The 12978-nt window shown below is 42.4% G+C and overlaps 1 protein-coding gene across 1 annotated transcript in view; it reads left to right on the top strand.

The window, feature by feature from the left end:
• The first annotated feature begins 5651 nt into the window (after positions 1-5651).
• Vcpip1 (valosin containing protein interacting protein 1) overlaps positions 5652-12978 on the top strand; it is a 29386-nt gene continuing 22059 nt past the window's right edge. Inside the window, exon 1 of the mRNA XM_041667328.1 lies at positions 5652-8610. Coding sequence (XP_041523262.1) covers positions 5904-8610 — 2707 coding nt within the window. The 5' untranslated portion in view covers positions 5652-5903. The remainder of the gene's footprint in view (positions 8611-12978) is intronic.

The following is a 12978-nucleotide window of genomic DNA, read 5'->3' as shown; positions in this document are numbered from 1 at the left end:
CCAAAAGAAGACAGAAAATTCTGCAAAAACCAAAGCTGACATCTGAAGCAGTCGGGGTGACTGCCGGGCACACATTTTCCTGCATCATAAGTACCATAAGGTGGATCAAGAGAGCATGTGACTTTATAGGCCTGCATCCAAGCACCTCTGTCCAGACTTTTTTTATTGTTAGCTTTTGGTACAGGGTCCAAACTATGTAGCCTAGTTTGGCCTTGAACTCAGGATCCTCGTGCTTCAGCCTCTCAGGTGCCAGAATTATAGTTACGTGCTACCATGCTCAGCTGTTTCCTGTCTGGTATTTTGCTGTCTCCTGGCCAGGTTACCTTTAGTTTTTGACCTGATCTAGAAATTAACCTAATGAGTCACTCCTCAATATGTAACCTCCCTGGTTGTAGTTTCCTTGGCCATATAAAAGGGAAATAATAAACCAGGTGGCGGTGGCACACACCTTTAATCCCAACACTCATGGAGGCAGAGGCCAGCCTGGTCTGCAGAGCGAGTTCACAGGCAGAGATACACAGAGAAACCCTGTCTTGAAAAACAAAATAAAACAAAACAAAAGGAAATAATAAAAGTCTATCACTCCAGCAACACTGGGACCCTGTCTTGAGAAACTAAACCAAATCAAACAAAAAATCAAAAACCTTAAATCAAACCAATTCAAACAAAGCAACAACATACACAAATACAAATAACAAACAAACAAAGCCCTAACTCATGAAGATCGTGACGATCGGTGGGGAAACCATGAAGGTCCGTGATGCACAGTGAGTACTCACACGTGTTTTCCTTCTCCCCCTCTGCACACACATCTAACAAAACAACAACAACAACAACAAACAACAACAACGGCCACGTGAGGGTGGAGCCTCCCCACACCACAGACTCTGCTCTAGGCACACTGTCAGGACCTCACTAACGTGCACCGCAGCCCTCACGGTGAACACCTTCATTTCATAAGTGAGGATAACGAGACACAGGCAGGACAAACGAGTTTGCCCAAGTTCAGTCGGGCACCAAATGACAGAGCCAGGGCTCACTCCAGACAGCGCTCAGCCCCAGCCTTTCTAACCACCGCATGTGGCACCTGCTCTGCTGTCACAGCCAGCCCTCCACGCTTGCTCTGCATGTCCTTTGGTCTGTCTCCCGAATCAAGAAAACACCTGTGAAGGCAGAGTCACCTGGGGAAGGAACTGCCGATCACAGTCATCCTTATTTTTGTTTAATTCTTTGTTCTTCTTTGCGTAATATTCTAAAAATTTCAATATCGAACTGTTGAAATTAACACTCCAGGAGAATTTATTAAATCTACATTATATCCGTACAAACAGACATCTAGGATATTTGTTCAACCTCAATACCTTTGTGGCTATCACCTGCTAATACTTATAAACATAACCAATTTTTTCAGTAATGTCATTTATGAATAACTTGCTGTAACTAAAATGATATAATAAATACACATACATAAAGCAAAGAGAGAAACTGGTGAATGAGTCATAAATCATATGCTTTCAAGTATGAAGTTTTTTAAAAACCTACCAGTCGCAAAAATGTATTATAAATTGCTCTTCTGTGCCAAAGAGGATAAAGATGATTGCTCTTTTATTCTCAAGATGGAACTGCCAATTTAAGCATCCTTTCTATAAAACAATACAAAATATAAGCTTTTAAATTCTCTAGGAAACTTTACCCTAACATTCTGCTTTCTTAAAGGTGTCTTTTGAAGAATTGAAAATGTAGAAAAAAATAGATATAAATCACAGCAATTTTGATGGCAATAAATTCTTTGCACAGTGTTTACAAAAGAAAAACAAAACTAGGCTGGCAGTGGGGAACACTTTTAATCCCAGCACTCGGGAGGCAGAGGCAGGCGGATCTTTGTGAATTTGAGGTCAGCATGATCTACAGAGTGAGTTCCAGGACAGCCAAGGCTACACTGAGAAACCCTGTCTCTAAAAGCCAGGGGGGAAAGCAACTATGGAAGAAAGAGTTTATTTTTACTTAGTGTCTTGGGAGATAAAAATTCATCATGATAAGGGGCAGTGTGGCTGTCTGTGGACAGAGTGGTAGGAGTGGGAAAACGGAGAGATCAGAGCAGAGAGAGAGAGAGAGAGACAGACAGAGAGAGAGAGAGACAGAGAGAGAGAGAGAGAGAGAGAGACGAGAGAGAGAGAGAGACGAGAGAGAGACAGAGACAGAGACAGAGAGAGACAGAGAGACAGACGGGGGAGAGAGAGAGAGTGTGTGTGTGACAGAGAGAGAGAGAGAGAGAGGGTGACAGAGAGAGAGTGACACAGAGAGAGAGAGAGAGTGACACACAGAGAGAGAGAGTGACACAGAGAGAGAGTGACACACAGAGAGAGAGAGAGACAGAGCGAGAGAGAGAGAGAGAGAGAGAGAGAGAAAAGAGAGAGAGAGAGCACAAATTGGAAGTGTCATGAGGTAGCCTAAGCCTTCAAAGCTTTCCCCCAATGACGTACCTGCTCAGTAAGGCTGCACCACTAACTAGGGACCCAGTCAGTATTTCACTACCCAAACCAATGGGGAGGGGCATTTCTCATTCAAACTCCCACACTCATTTAGTCTGACTTGACTACAGAATTTCCTTCAGCACGATGCCCACTAACCTCCAGACGACTCATGGTGCACACCCTAAAAAAATACTTGAGTAGGAAAGTGCAATTCTTTTCAAAAATTATAATTTTACTGATTGAGCCTCCATTTGGAGCCTCTGACACAAGCTACTGAGACTTATTGCTGATGTTGTAAATGAAGGCAAACACAAATTCTCTATTAACTTGCTGCTTGCCAAAATAATACATAATAAAATTGCAGATTGCCTTGGACTTAACTTCTGATATAGCATCATTATGATATATTCACATATTGAAATAATATAAAAGGATTTACATCAGTAACCCACAGGGTTAAGTGTATTTATGCTTATACCTTTGCTTTTATCCATTAAAATATTTTTTTTTTTTTTGATTTTTCGAGACAGGGTTTCTCCGTAGCTTTTTGGTTCCTGTCCTGGAACTAGCTCTGTAGACCAGGCTGGCCTCGAACCCACAGAGATCCACCTGCCTCTGCCTCCCGAGTGCTGGGATTAAAGGCGTGCGCCACCACCGCCCGGCTCCATTAAAATATTTTTATGCAAGTATAGATACAAAAATGTGTGAAGTACATTTTGCTGTATGATTTTAGATAAAGACGAAAGAAGAACAAATTGTACCATTTAAAGGACAGTGTTAAGTATTCACTGAGCTGCCCTCCCAGTACTAGTCTATGTCTCTGTGTTTCATTCATATCTGTTTGTCCTACCTAACGTTTCTAATCCACATGCCCTACCTTGGAACGTACGAATCCAAACCCATCATGTCTGGACTGCGGCAGAAGTCACCCCGAAATGTGGCTTACGACAGACTGTGCTGTGGGCAAAGGCACTCAATGACAGGGCTGAGTTTCATCCCTGAGATCTCCATGGTGGAAGACGAGAGCAGACTCCATAAGTTATTTTCTGACTCCCATGTATGTTGCACACATGCATGCATAAATAAATGTAATGGAAGTTATTCCAAAGCTGTATCTTTTCTGTTAAATTTGTAATGCTGAAAATTGAACCTAAGGCCCCATGAATGCTAGAAGCAAACTATACAACTGAGTTGTGACCCCAGCCTTCTTTTTACTTTTTGTTTTGAGACAGGTACATGTGCTTAGGCTGGTCTGGAATTATTCATTCTATAGCCCAGACAGACCCTTGAGTTTTCCATTCTCCTGTCTCTGCCTCATAGCTGCAATTACAGGCCTGTGCCCCAGGCACAGGTGAGGTTGTTGGTTTGTTGTTTTCTTTTGCTAAGACAGTCTTGCTATGTAGTAACAGGCTGTCATTCTTGACCCTCTAGCCCAGACAGACCTCACCACCATCACGTGAGTGCTGGGATCGCAGATGCAACACATGGCTGAAGAGGAATCTTTCCTTCCCAAGACAGGCTCTCACTGTGTAGTCACAACTGACTTGGCATTTACAAAGACTGGTGGAGAGCTCCTGAGATCTGTCTGCCTCTGCCTCCCAAGTGCTAGGATTAATGGCATATGCTGTTTTGCCAAACTTGAAGTTGAATTATATGTATGTAACAGTAATTAATGAAAAAAGAAGCCATGATTTTTTACAATATTTTTAATTAAAATAATAATCAGATAACTTCAAGAAAACAAATGAGCAGAAATAAATGTAGAGAAAAAAGTTATCCTGAATAATAGAGAAAATAATTATATATTTATTTAACACCAAGAACAGTATCATACACACACACATACACACACACACACACACACATACACATACATATATCATACAGTTTAAAAGATGCATCAATGGAGACCATGAATTTGAAAGAGAGCAAGGCTGGGCATATGTGAGGGTTTGGAAGGAGTAATGTAATTATATTATGATCTAAAAAAAAAGAAATAATTTTTTAAAACCCTACATATTATGTGGGCTGGGGTTATATCTCAGTTGGTAGAGCCCTTGCCTATCATGCATGAAGTCCTAGGTTCAACCCTTAGCACTGCGTAACCTAGGTGTACGGTGTGTACCTACACCTCAGCGTTTAGAGTTCAAAGTCATCCTCCACTATGGAGTTTGGGTCTGCCTGTCTCAAAAAATAAAAGTATATACTATATACGCACAGAAAACCTCAGTGCTGGTGATCTCTAACCGCTAAGAGACAACTTTACCTTTCTTTCAGACTTGTTTTCATCTTCTTCTTCTTCTTTTTTTTTTTTTTTTTTTTTTTTGGTTTTTTCGAGACAGGGTTTCTCTGTGGTTTTGGAGCCTGTCCTGGACTAGCTCTGTAGACCAGGCTGGTCCCGAACTCACAGAGATCCGCCTGCCTCTGCCTCCCGAGTGCTGGGATTAAAGGCGTGCGCCACCACCGCCCAGCTCAGACTTGTTTTCTAAACATCCCATGACAAGCCATTCCCTCAATACTTAAAAAGAAGTCAAAAAGACAAATAGAATAACAAGATGCTTTCTAAAAAAAAGTGTTCTTACAAGTTGCGAACCAGTAATTTTCAAACTGTGATTTTCCTATCACCAGCCAGGACCTTTTTCTAGGATTAAATCCTTTGATTCCACTTCCTAGCCTGCAAATCACTGGGATTCCCTACCCCCTCCCCCAACCCCTTCCAACCTCTTTACTCCCCACCCTTGTATCGATCGTGAACGTCAGACCCTCTACCACACAATTCTTTTTTACTCCTGTTTTCACCAAGCAAACTCCTTTCTGCCCAAGGGGAAAGTGCGGCGGGACGCCACACACAGCATCCTAGGAAATGTGATCTGACTCTTACGCCTGGGCCAGAGGAGGAAAAAAATAAACTACAAAAGAGACCCAGTAAAAAATACAACTACCGACAAGCCCCGCGAGTCATCCTTTTCCTTTCTGTCCCCGCCTTCCGATGCTAGCCTCTTCCTCCTCCCCTCGTGCGCCCTGTCGCTTTGCATCATGGTACCTGAAGTTCGTTCTGGACGGAAGCGCCTGGCACTCCTTCGCGAGAGAGGAGCCGGAAGACTCTCATTCCCAGAGGGCGGAGCGGAAGCGACGCCTGCGCAGTCTCAGTGAGGGCGTGTATGTCTGTGTCTGAGGGAGAGAGCGAGAGTGAGTGAGTGTGAGTGCGGGGTGGGGTGGTGGCCGTTACGTTCGGGGCAACGGCTAAGGCAGTGGAGAAGTGAGAAGAGAAACAACGTCCGGTGCTTCCGCCTTCGCCTAGGAGGAGGAGGAACTGGTAGGGAAGGGAAAGCCCTTGCCCTGGGCCTGGACTAGACCGCGTCGGGCCGGCGGAGGGCTGGCTATGTGCTTTTGAGGGTCGCTTGGGACGCCGAGCGAGAGCCGAGAGCGATGTCTCAGCCGCCGCCGCCGCCTCCGCTGCCGCCGCCGCCTCCTCCCCCCGAGGCTCCGCAGACTTCGTCGTCGCTGGCGGCGGCGGCTACTCCGGGGGGCCTTTCGAAACGAAGGGACCGGAGGATCCTTTCCGGGAGCTGCCCGGACCCCAAGTGCCAGGCGCGGCTCTTCTTCCCGGCCTCGGGCTCCGTCAGCATCGAGTGTACCGAGTGCGGGCAGCGGCACGAGCAGCACCAGCTGCTGGGAGTGGAGGAGGTGACCGACCCGGACGTGGTGCTGCACAATCTGCTGCGGAACGCACTGCTCGGGGTGACGGGGGCGCCCAAGAAGAACACGGAACTGGTAAAGGTGATGGGCCTCTCCAACTACCACTGCAAATTACTGTCGCCCATATTGGCACGCTATGGGATGGACAAACAAACAGGCCGGGCCAAGCTTCTCCGGGATATGAACCAGGGCGAACTGTTCGATTGCGCTTTACTGGGTGACCGTGCCTTCCTCATCGAGCCCGAGCACGTCAACACCGTGGGCTACGGCAAGGACCGCTCCGGGAGCCTCCTGTATCTACACGACACCCTCGAGGACATCAAACGGGCCAATAAAAGTCAGGAGTGCCTCATCCCCGTGCATGTGGATGGGGACGGACACTGCCTGGTGCACGCGGTGTCCCGGGCCCTCGTGGGCCGGGAACTCTTCTGGCATGCCCTGAGGGAGAATCTCAAGCAGCACTTTCAGCAGCACCTGGCCCGCTATCAGGCCCTGTTTCATGACTTTATTGATGCGGCCGAGTGGGAGGACATCATCAACGAGTGTGACCCTCTGTTTGTGCCACCCGAAGGTGTCCCCTTAGGCCTGAGGAACATCCACATATTTGGCCTTGCTAACGTGTTACATCGCCCCATCATCCTCTTGGACTCGCTCAGTGGCATGAGAAGCTCTGGCGACTACTCAGCCACCTTTCTACCTGGGCTCATCCCGGCAGAGAAGTGCACGGGGAGAGATGGTCATCTGAACAAGCCAATTTGTATCGCGTGGAGTAGCTCTGGTCGAAACCATTATATTCCCTTGGTAGGCATAAAAGGGGCGGCCTTGCCCAAACTGCCCATGAATTTGCTGCCTAAAGCATGGGGTGTGCCTCAGGATCTTATTAAGAAGTACATCAAACTTGAGGAGGATGGTGGTTGTGTTATTGGAGGAGACAGAAGTTTGCAGGATAAGTACTTACTTCGGCTGGTTGCTGCTATGGAAGAGGTCTTTATGGACAAGCATGGCATCCATCCTAGTTTGGTTGCTGATGTACATCAGTATTTCTACAGAAGGACTGGGGTGATAGGAGTTCAGCCTGAGGAAGTTACAGCAGCTGCTAAAAAAGCAGTGATGGATAATCGCCTTCACAAGTGTTTGCTCTGTGGTGCCCTTTCTGAACTTCATGTTCCTCCTGAGTGGTTGGCTCCAGGAGGGAAACTGTACAACCTGGCAAAAAGTACTCACGGACAGCTGAGGCCTGACAAAAATTACAGCTTTCCCTTAAACAATTTGATTTGTTCATATGACCCAGTGAAAGATGTTCTGATACCAGACTATGGATTGAGTAATCTAACAGCTTGTAATTGGTGCCATGGCTCATCTGTGCGAAGAGTCAGAGGAGATGGCTCTCTTGTGTATTTGGATGGAGACAGAACTAATTCCAGGTCTACTGGTGGCAAATGTGGTTGTGGATTCAAACACTTCTGGGAAGGTAAAGAGTATGACAACCTCCCAGAGGCTTTCCCCATCACTTTGGAGTGGGGAGGAAGAGTGGTCAGAGAAACCGTTTATTGGTTCCAGTACGAAAGTGATCCAGCTTTGAATAGTAATGTTTATGATGTTGCAATGAAGCTTGTTACCAAGCACTTTCCAGGTGAATTTGGAAGTGAGATCCTAGTTCAGAAAGTTGTCCACACCATATTGCATCAGACTGCAAAAAAAAATCCTGACGATTACACTCCTGTAAATATAGACGGTGCTCATGCTCAGAGAGTTGGAGATGTGCAAGGACAAGAATTGGAGTCTCAGCTACCAACTAAGATTATTCTTACTGGACAGAAAGCAAAAACTTTGCACAAGGAAGAGTTAAACATGAGTAAAACTGAAAGAACTATTCAACAGAACATCACAGAACAAGCTTCTGCAATGCAGAAACGGAAAACAGATAAATTAAAACAAGAGCAAAAGGGGCAGCCCAGAACTGTTTCCCCAATCACTGTTCGTGATGGCCCATCATCTGCACCTGCCACCCCCACTAAGGCTCCCTACTCACCTACAACTTCTAAGGAGAAGAAGATTCGAATAACAACCAATGATGGACGACAGTCCATGGTTACCCTTAAGTCTTCAACAACCTTTTTTGAACTTCAGGAAAGTATAGCCAGAGAGTTCAACATTCCTCCGTATTTACAGTGTATTCGATATGGCTTTCCCCCTAAAGAGTTACTGCCACCCCAGGCAGGCATGGAAAAGGAGCCAGTTCCCTTACAGCACGGTGACAGAATTACAATAGAGATCTTAAAAGGCAAAGCCGAAGGTGGTCAGCCGGCTGCAGCACACTCAGCCCACACTGTGAAACAAGAAGAGATTGCTGCTACTGGCAGACTGTCGTCCAAGGAACTTCAGGAGCAAGCTGACAAAGAAATGTATTCCTTGTGTCTTTTAGCAACGTTAATGGGTAAGAGCAATTGAGGTCTGGTGGTATATCATAGTTGTGAGTATAAAATACTGAGGTTTTCTTTTGTGGGGAGAAAAAACAGTAGTTACCATAAATACTTGATTCTATACTTTAGGAGAAAATTATTCTCTTTAATGTTTGGTATTATAAATATGATTATTGAGTGATTATTAGAAAAGCATAGCTATAAAATGAAAGTAGTTCCTCAACTGTCAGCAGATTATTTATTTAGATATACCAATAGTTAAATAACATTTATTTCAAAAATTGTTTAAAAAAACAAATGTATCTAAAGACCTTTCTTTTTCTCCCAGTCTGAGCTCTTGGGTCTTTCTATTTTGATCCTTTTTCATTTATTTTTAATTTCATTTTCCTGCCTGTCATGTGATTTCAGGACTTCCTGTCTGATGAATTGCAGTTTCTGGTGTTTATAGTCCGCACTCCCACCCAATAGCCTATCGCCTCCATTTCCTTCGTCATGTTTTTCGTATGTGTACACAGGTTTTATGTTTAATTTCATGGTTCAGTGACTGCCATAATTGCAGTGAATAGCTCATAAGAAATGAACAAAGATGGCAATGGGGTTAAAATTTCTTTTTAATAATTTAGCATAAATTAAAGAAAAATATATTATCAACTAAATATATAATTTCATCCTTTAGATGACTTGGGATACTGCTTCATGGTACATGTCTTTTTTCATTATTGCTTAACCTTTGTCTTTTAAGTTGGTGTTAGCATGCTTTACACAAGTTTTGAAGTATGAAGTAAAATTTGAATGTTAGATGTTAGAAAGGCCTTAATTTTTGCTGAAACTAGAAGAACTCTAGATAGAAAGGTGCTGGCTTTTGATTCTGTTTTCTCAGACTACTGAAAAGTATTGAGTTGGGCCTTGGCCTTCTATAATGAAGATTTGTTATTACTGGTTTATTAAGTTGGGAGCCTATTAGTTAATGGGAGATCTAAAAACTGTACAAATTTTCAAGTTGATATTGTTGATTTTAGTTTGGCAGGTGTAAAAACTGAAATGGAGAAAATGACCTAGGTATTTCCATATTTCTGAGACGCCGTGGTCTCTTAGATACTGCATGGAATGGAGGAGTGGCTGTATGTATGGAATCAGAAGACACAATTTGACTCTTTTCCCTATTAATTACTAACTTAGTGATTTTGTGAAAATTATTAACTCCCAACACTTCAGTTGCTTCTGTAGAAAATATCTCTTGTAGTTGGGTAAAATATTCTTAGAACTCTGAAAAAAAATAAATAGCATCTTTACAAAATGTATAAAATTAGGTATAAAATAACATTTTAAAACTGACAATTTCTCAAGTTAAAAACAGGATAGTAATGTCTTTCTTTTTCTTTCGGTTTTTCGAGATAGGGTTTCTCTGTGTATAGTCTTGGCTGTCCTGGAACTCACTCTGTAGAGCAGGCTGACCTTGAACTCAGAGATTCACCTGTCTCTGCCTCCCGAGAGCTGAAATTAAAGGTGTGCAGCACTACTGTCCGACTGGTAATATATTTTATATTGAAAGTTATTAAAAATACCAGTTTATAATTTCTTTTAAAAAATTGATTTACGCTTCCTGCATCCAATTTTCTGAGAACTAGTTTAGAGTGTAATGAGTTTCCCAAGATACCACCTTCTCTTCTAATCCTGTCCCTCTTCTAATATTTATGTTGGTGTCCACAATGCATCTAATTTTTTTTAGACTTTGTTTATTATGTATAGTTTTCTATCTACATGTATGCCTGCAGGCCAGAAGAGGGCGCCAGATTACAATGGTTGTGAGTCATCGTGTGAGTACTGGGAATTGAACTCAGGACCTTTGGAAGAACAGTCGGTGTTCTTAACCACTGAGCCATCTCTCCAGCCCCTGCATCTGATTTTTTTTTATATGTATGTATCTATTGCCAACACAGAATTTAAGTATAAAGGTATATTTTACTAATTTGAGAAAATTGTGCTTTAAGCACTAACACTAGCCTGGCATGGGGGTGCACACCTCAAATCCTAGCACTCCAAGTGTTTGGGAACTTAAGGCGTGAAGATCATGAGCTTGTCTTGAGCCTTGACTGCATAGCAGCACTGTCTGCAGTGATGACAACAGCAACAACTGAAGATTAGAACCCCAAACAAGCAAAGTGCTATGACAGTGACAACCCCTGTCCAAATATTAGTCACCTCTCTCTGATTGTTTTAATTATGTAGAGAAGATAATGCTTTAAAAGTAAGGTGTTTGTAAAAACATTAGTTTTGGAAGACCATACATAAAATACAGAATATTCAGCGACTTGATGTTTAGATTGGCGATGCTAGAAAACAACAGGAGTTATTTAGAAAATCGCAAAAACAAAAAATTGGAAAACTACAGAAATTAGTTGCCTTTATATTTGTTTAGAAAATAGCTTCTCAAGCTTTACAATACTTATTTATCTTGTCACTAATAGTTTTGAATATGTCCTGTAAAGGTTTGAGAGACTTGTTTACTATTCTAATTTATTTTTATATTCTATTCATTTTCCTTATAGCACCTATTACAAACTTAATGATATTATTTGTCTGTTTATTTGTACCTCCCTACACTGGATTTTAAGTCTACAGAGAGAGCATAACCTGTTTTAATGAATGTTATCACTGACACATTGTATGATACCAAGCAGATGCTTGCTGAGTGAATGAACAGAGATTGCTAGCTCATCGAAATGAATGTATGCTGTGAGCCTGAGACTATGTCAGAGGTACAACGATGAATGAGATACAGTTCCTTCCTTCTATTAAGAAGGAAGGGTTTAGCCGGGGCGCATGCCTTTAATCCCAGCACTCGGGAGGCAGAGGCAGGTGGATCTCTGTGAATTCGAGACCAGCCTGGTCTACAGAGCTAGTTCCAGGACAGGCTCCAAAGCCACAGAGAAACCCTGTCTCGAAAAAGCAAAAAAAAAAAAAAAAAAGAAGGAAGGGTTTATTTGGGTTTATGGTTTCAGAGAGATAAGAGTTCATTAGCATCATGGCAGGGAAGCATGGCAACCTGCAGGCGAGGTATCTGAAACAATAAGCTGAGATCTCACTCCTCCCCCTACCCCCCACTCACCACCTTCGAGACTGAGTTTCTCTGTAACAGCCTTGGCTGTCCTGAAACTTGCTTCTGTTCACCAGGCTAGACTTGAACTCACAGAGATCCGCCTGCCTCTGCCTCCCAAGTGCTGGGATTAAAAGTGTGCGCCACCACTCACTGCTCCCTGGCTAAGATCATATCTTAAGATGGCAGCAGGAAGCAGAGAGCTATTGGGAATGGCTGGAGGAGACATTAAACTTCCAAACCCTCGCCTACTTTCTCCAGCAAGACCACACTTTTAAACCTAGGAACAGTACCACCAACTGGGAACAATCAATTGCTAGAGACTGTGGGGACATTTCTTATTCATATCATCACAATTTGCCAGAAGGGTGTCTGCTGAGGGAATTGCCTGCATTTATAGCTTTCATTAAAACACGACCAGCCTTATTTTCTATCAATATAAAAATGATAAACCCCAAAGATAACCAATATAGCATTTAAAAAAACTCTTATTTGAGATTATGCACATATATACACATATATCTCTAAATATCTATCTATATAGAGATATTTGGAGATTCGTGAAATGTGCTGACTTTTAATAGCTAGGAACATGTGTTTTTCCTTTTTTTTTGAGGGTGGTTTTGTTTGTTTTTTAACTCATAGCTTCAGTTGGTTCCATTTATCATGGTGGGGAGGATGTGATGAGGCACAATTTATATCATGGAGGTCATGAGACAGAAAAGCACTGTTTTGAGTTTTTATTTGTTTTCGTGGTGCTAGGATTGAACCTGGGACCTTACCTTTTTTTGTTTTTAAGATCAATATTCATTAAATAGATTTTGTATGTATATCAACAAAATAATACATAGTCTACTCAGTATGGGCTTTCATGAAACTAGTCACAGTTGCTTTGAATCATATGATGGTAGTATAAAATACAACAGTATTTTTTCTGTAATATTTCACATATATTTTTAATCCATTTTATTCAGACCACTGGAGTTTATTGAACTTAGTTTTTAACAGACTGCCGTCTTCGTATAATGTTTAAATCAACCCAATTATGACTTTGTACAATATGTTACTACAATTCCTTGTAGACCAAGTATTTGTATTTTGTTTTATAGTAGCTATGGTGGATATGGTCTACCATAAGAAATGGCTGGTTTCTTTTTTCTTAGTATTAAATTTTATTTTCTGATTATCATAGCTTTATCAGGAGGTAAAGATAGGGGCTAGGTAAAAAACAAGATTTGTCTGTAGTTTACTTAAAATGTGATTTTATGTCAGTTTATTGCCAGCT

The sequence above is a fragment of the Microtus oregoni genome, unplaced genomic scaffold (genome assembly GCF_018167655.1).
Source record: "Microtus oregoni isolate MIOR12 unplaced genomic scaffold, Mior012 000017F_ref0000208, whole genome shotgun sequence".
NCBI lineage: Eukaryota > Metazoa > Chordata > Mammalia > Rodentia > Cricetidae > Microtus > Microtus oregoni.
Note: the sequence above shows the minus strand (reverse complement) of the source record. Positions and strands in the feature narration are given on the sequence as shown.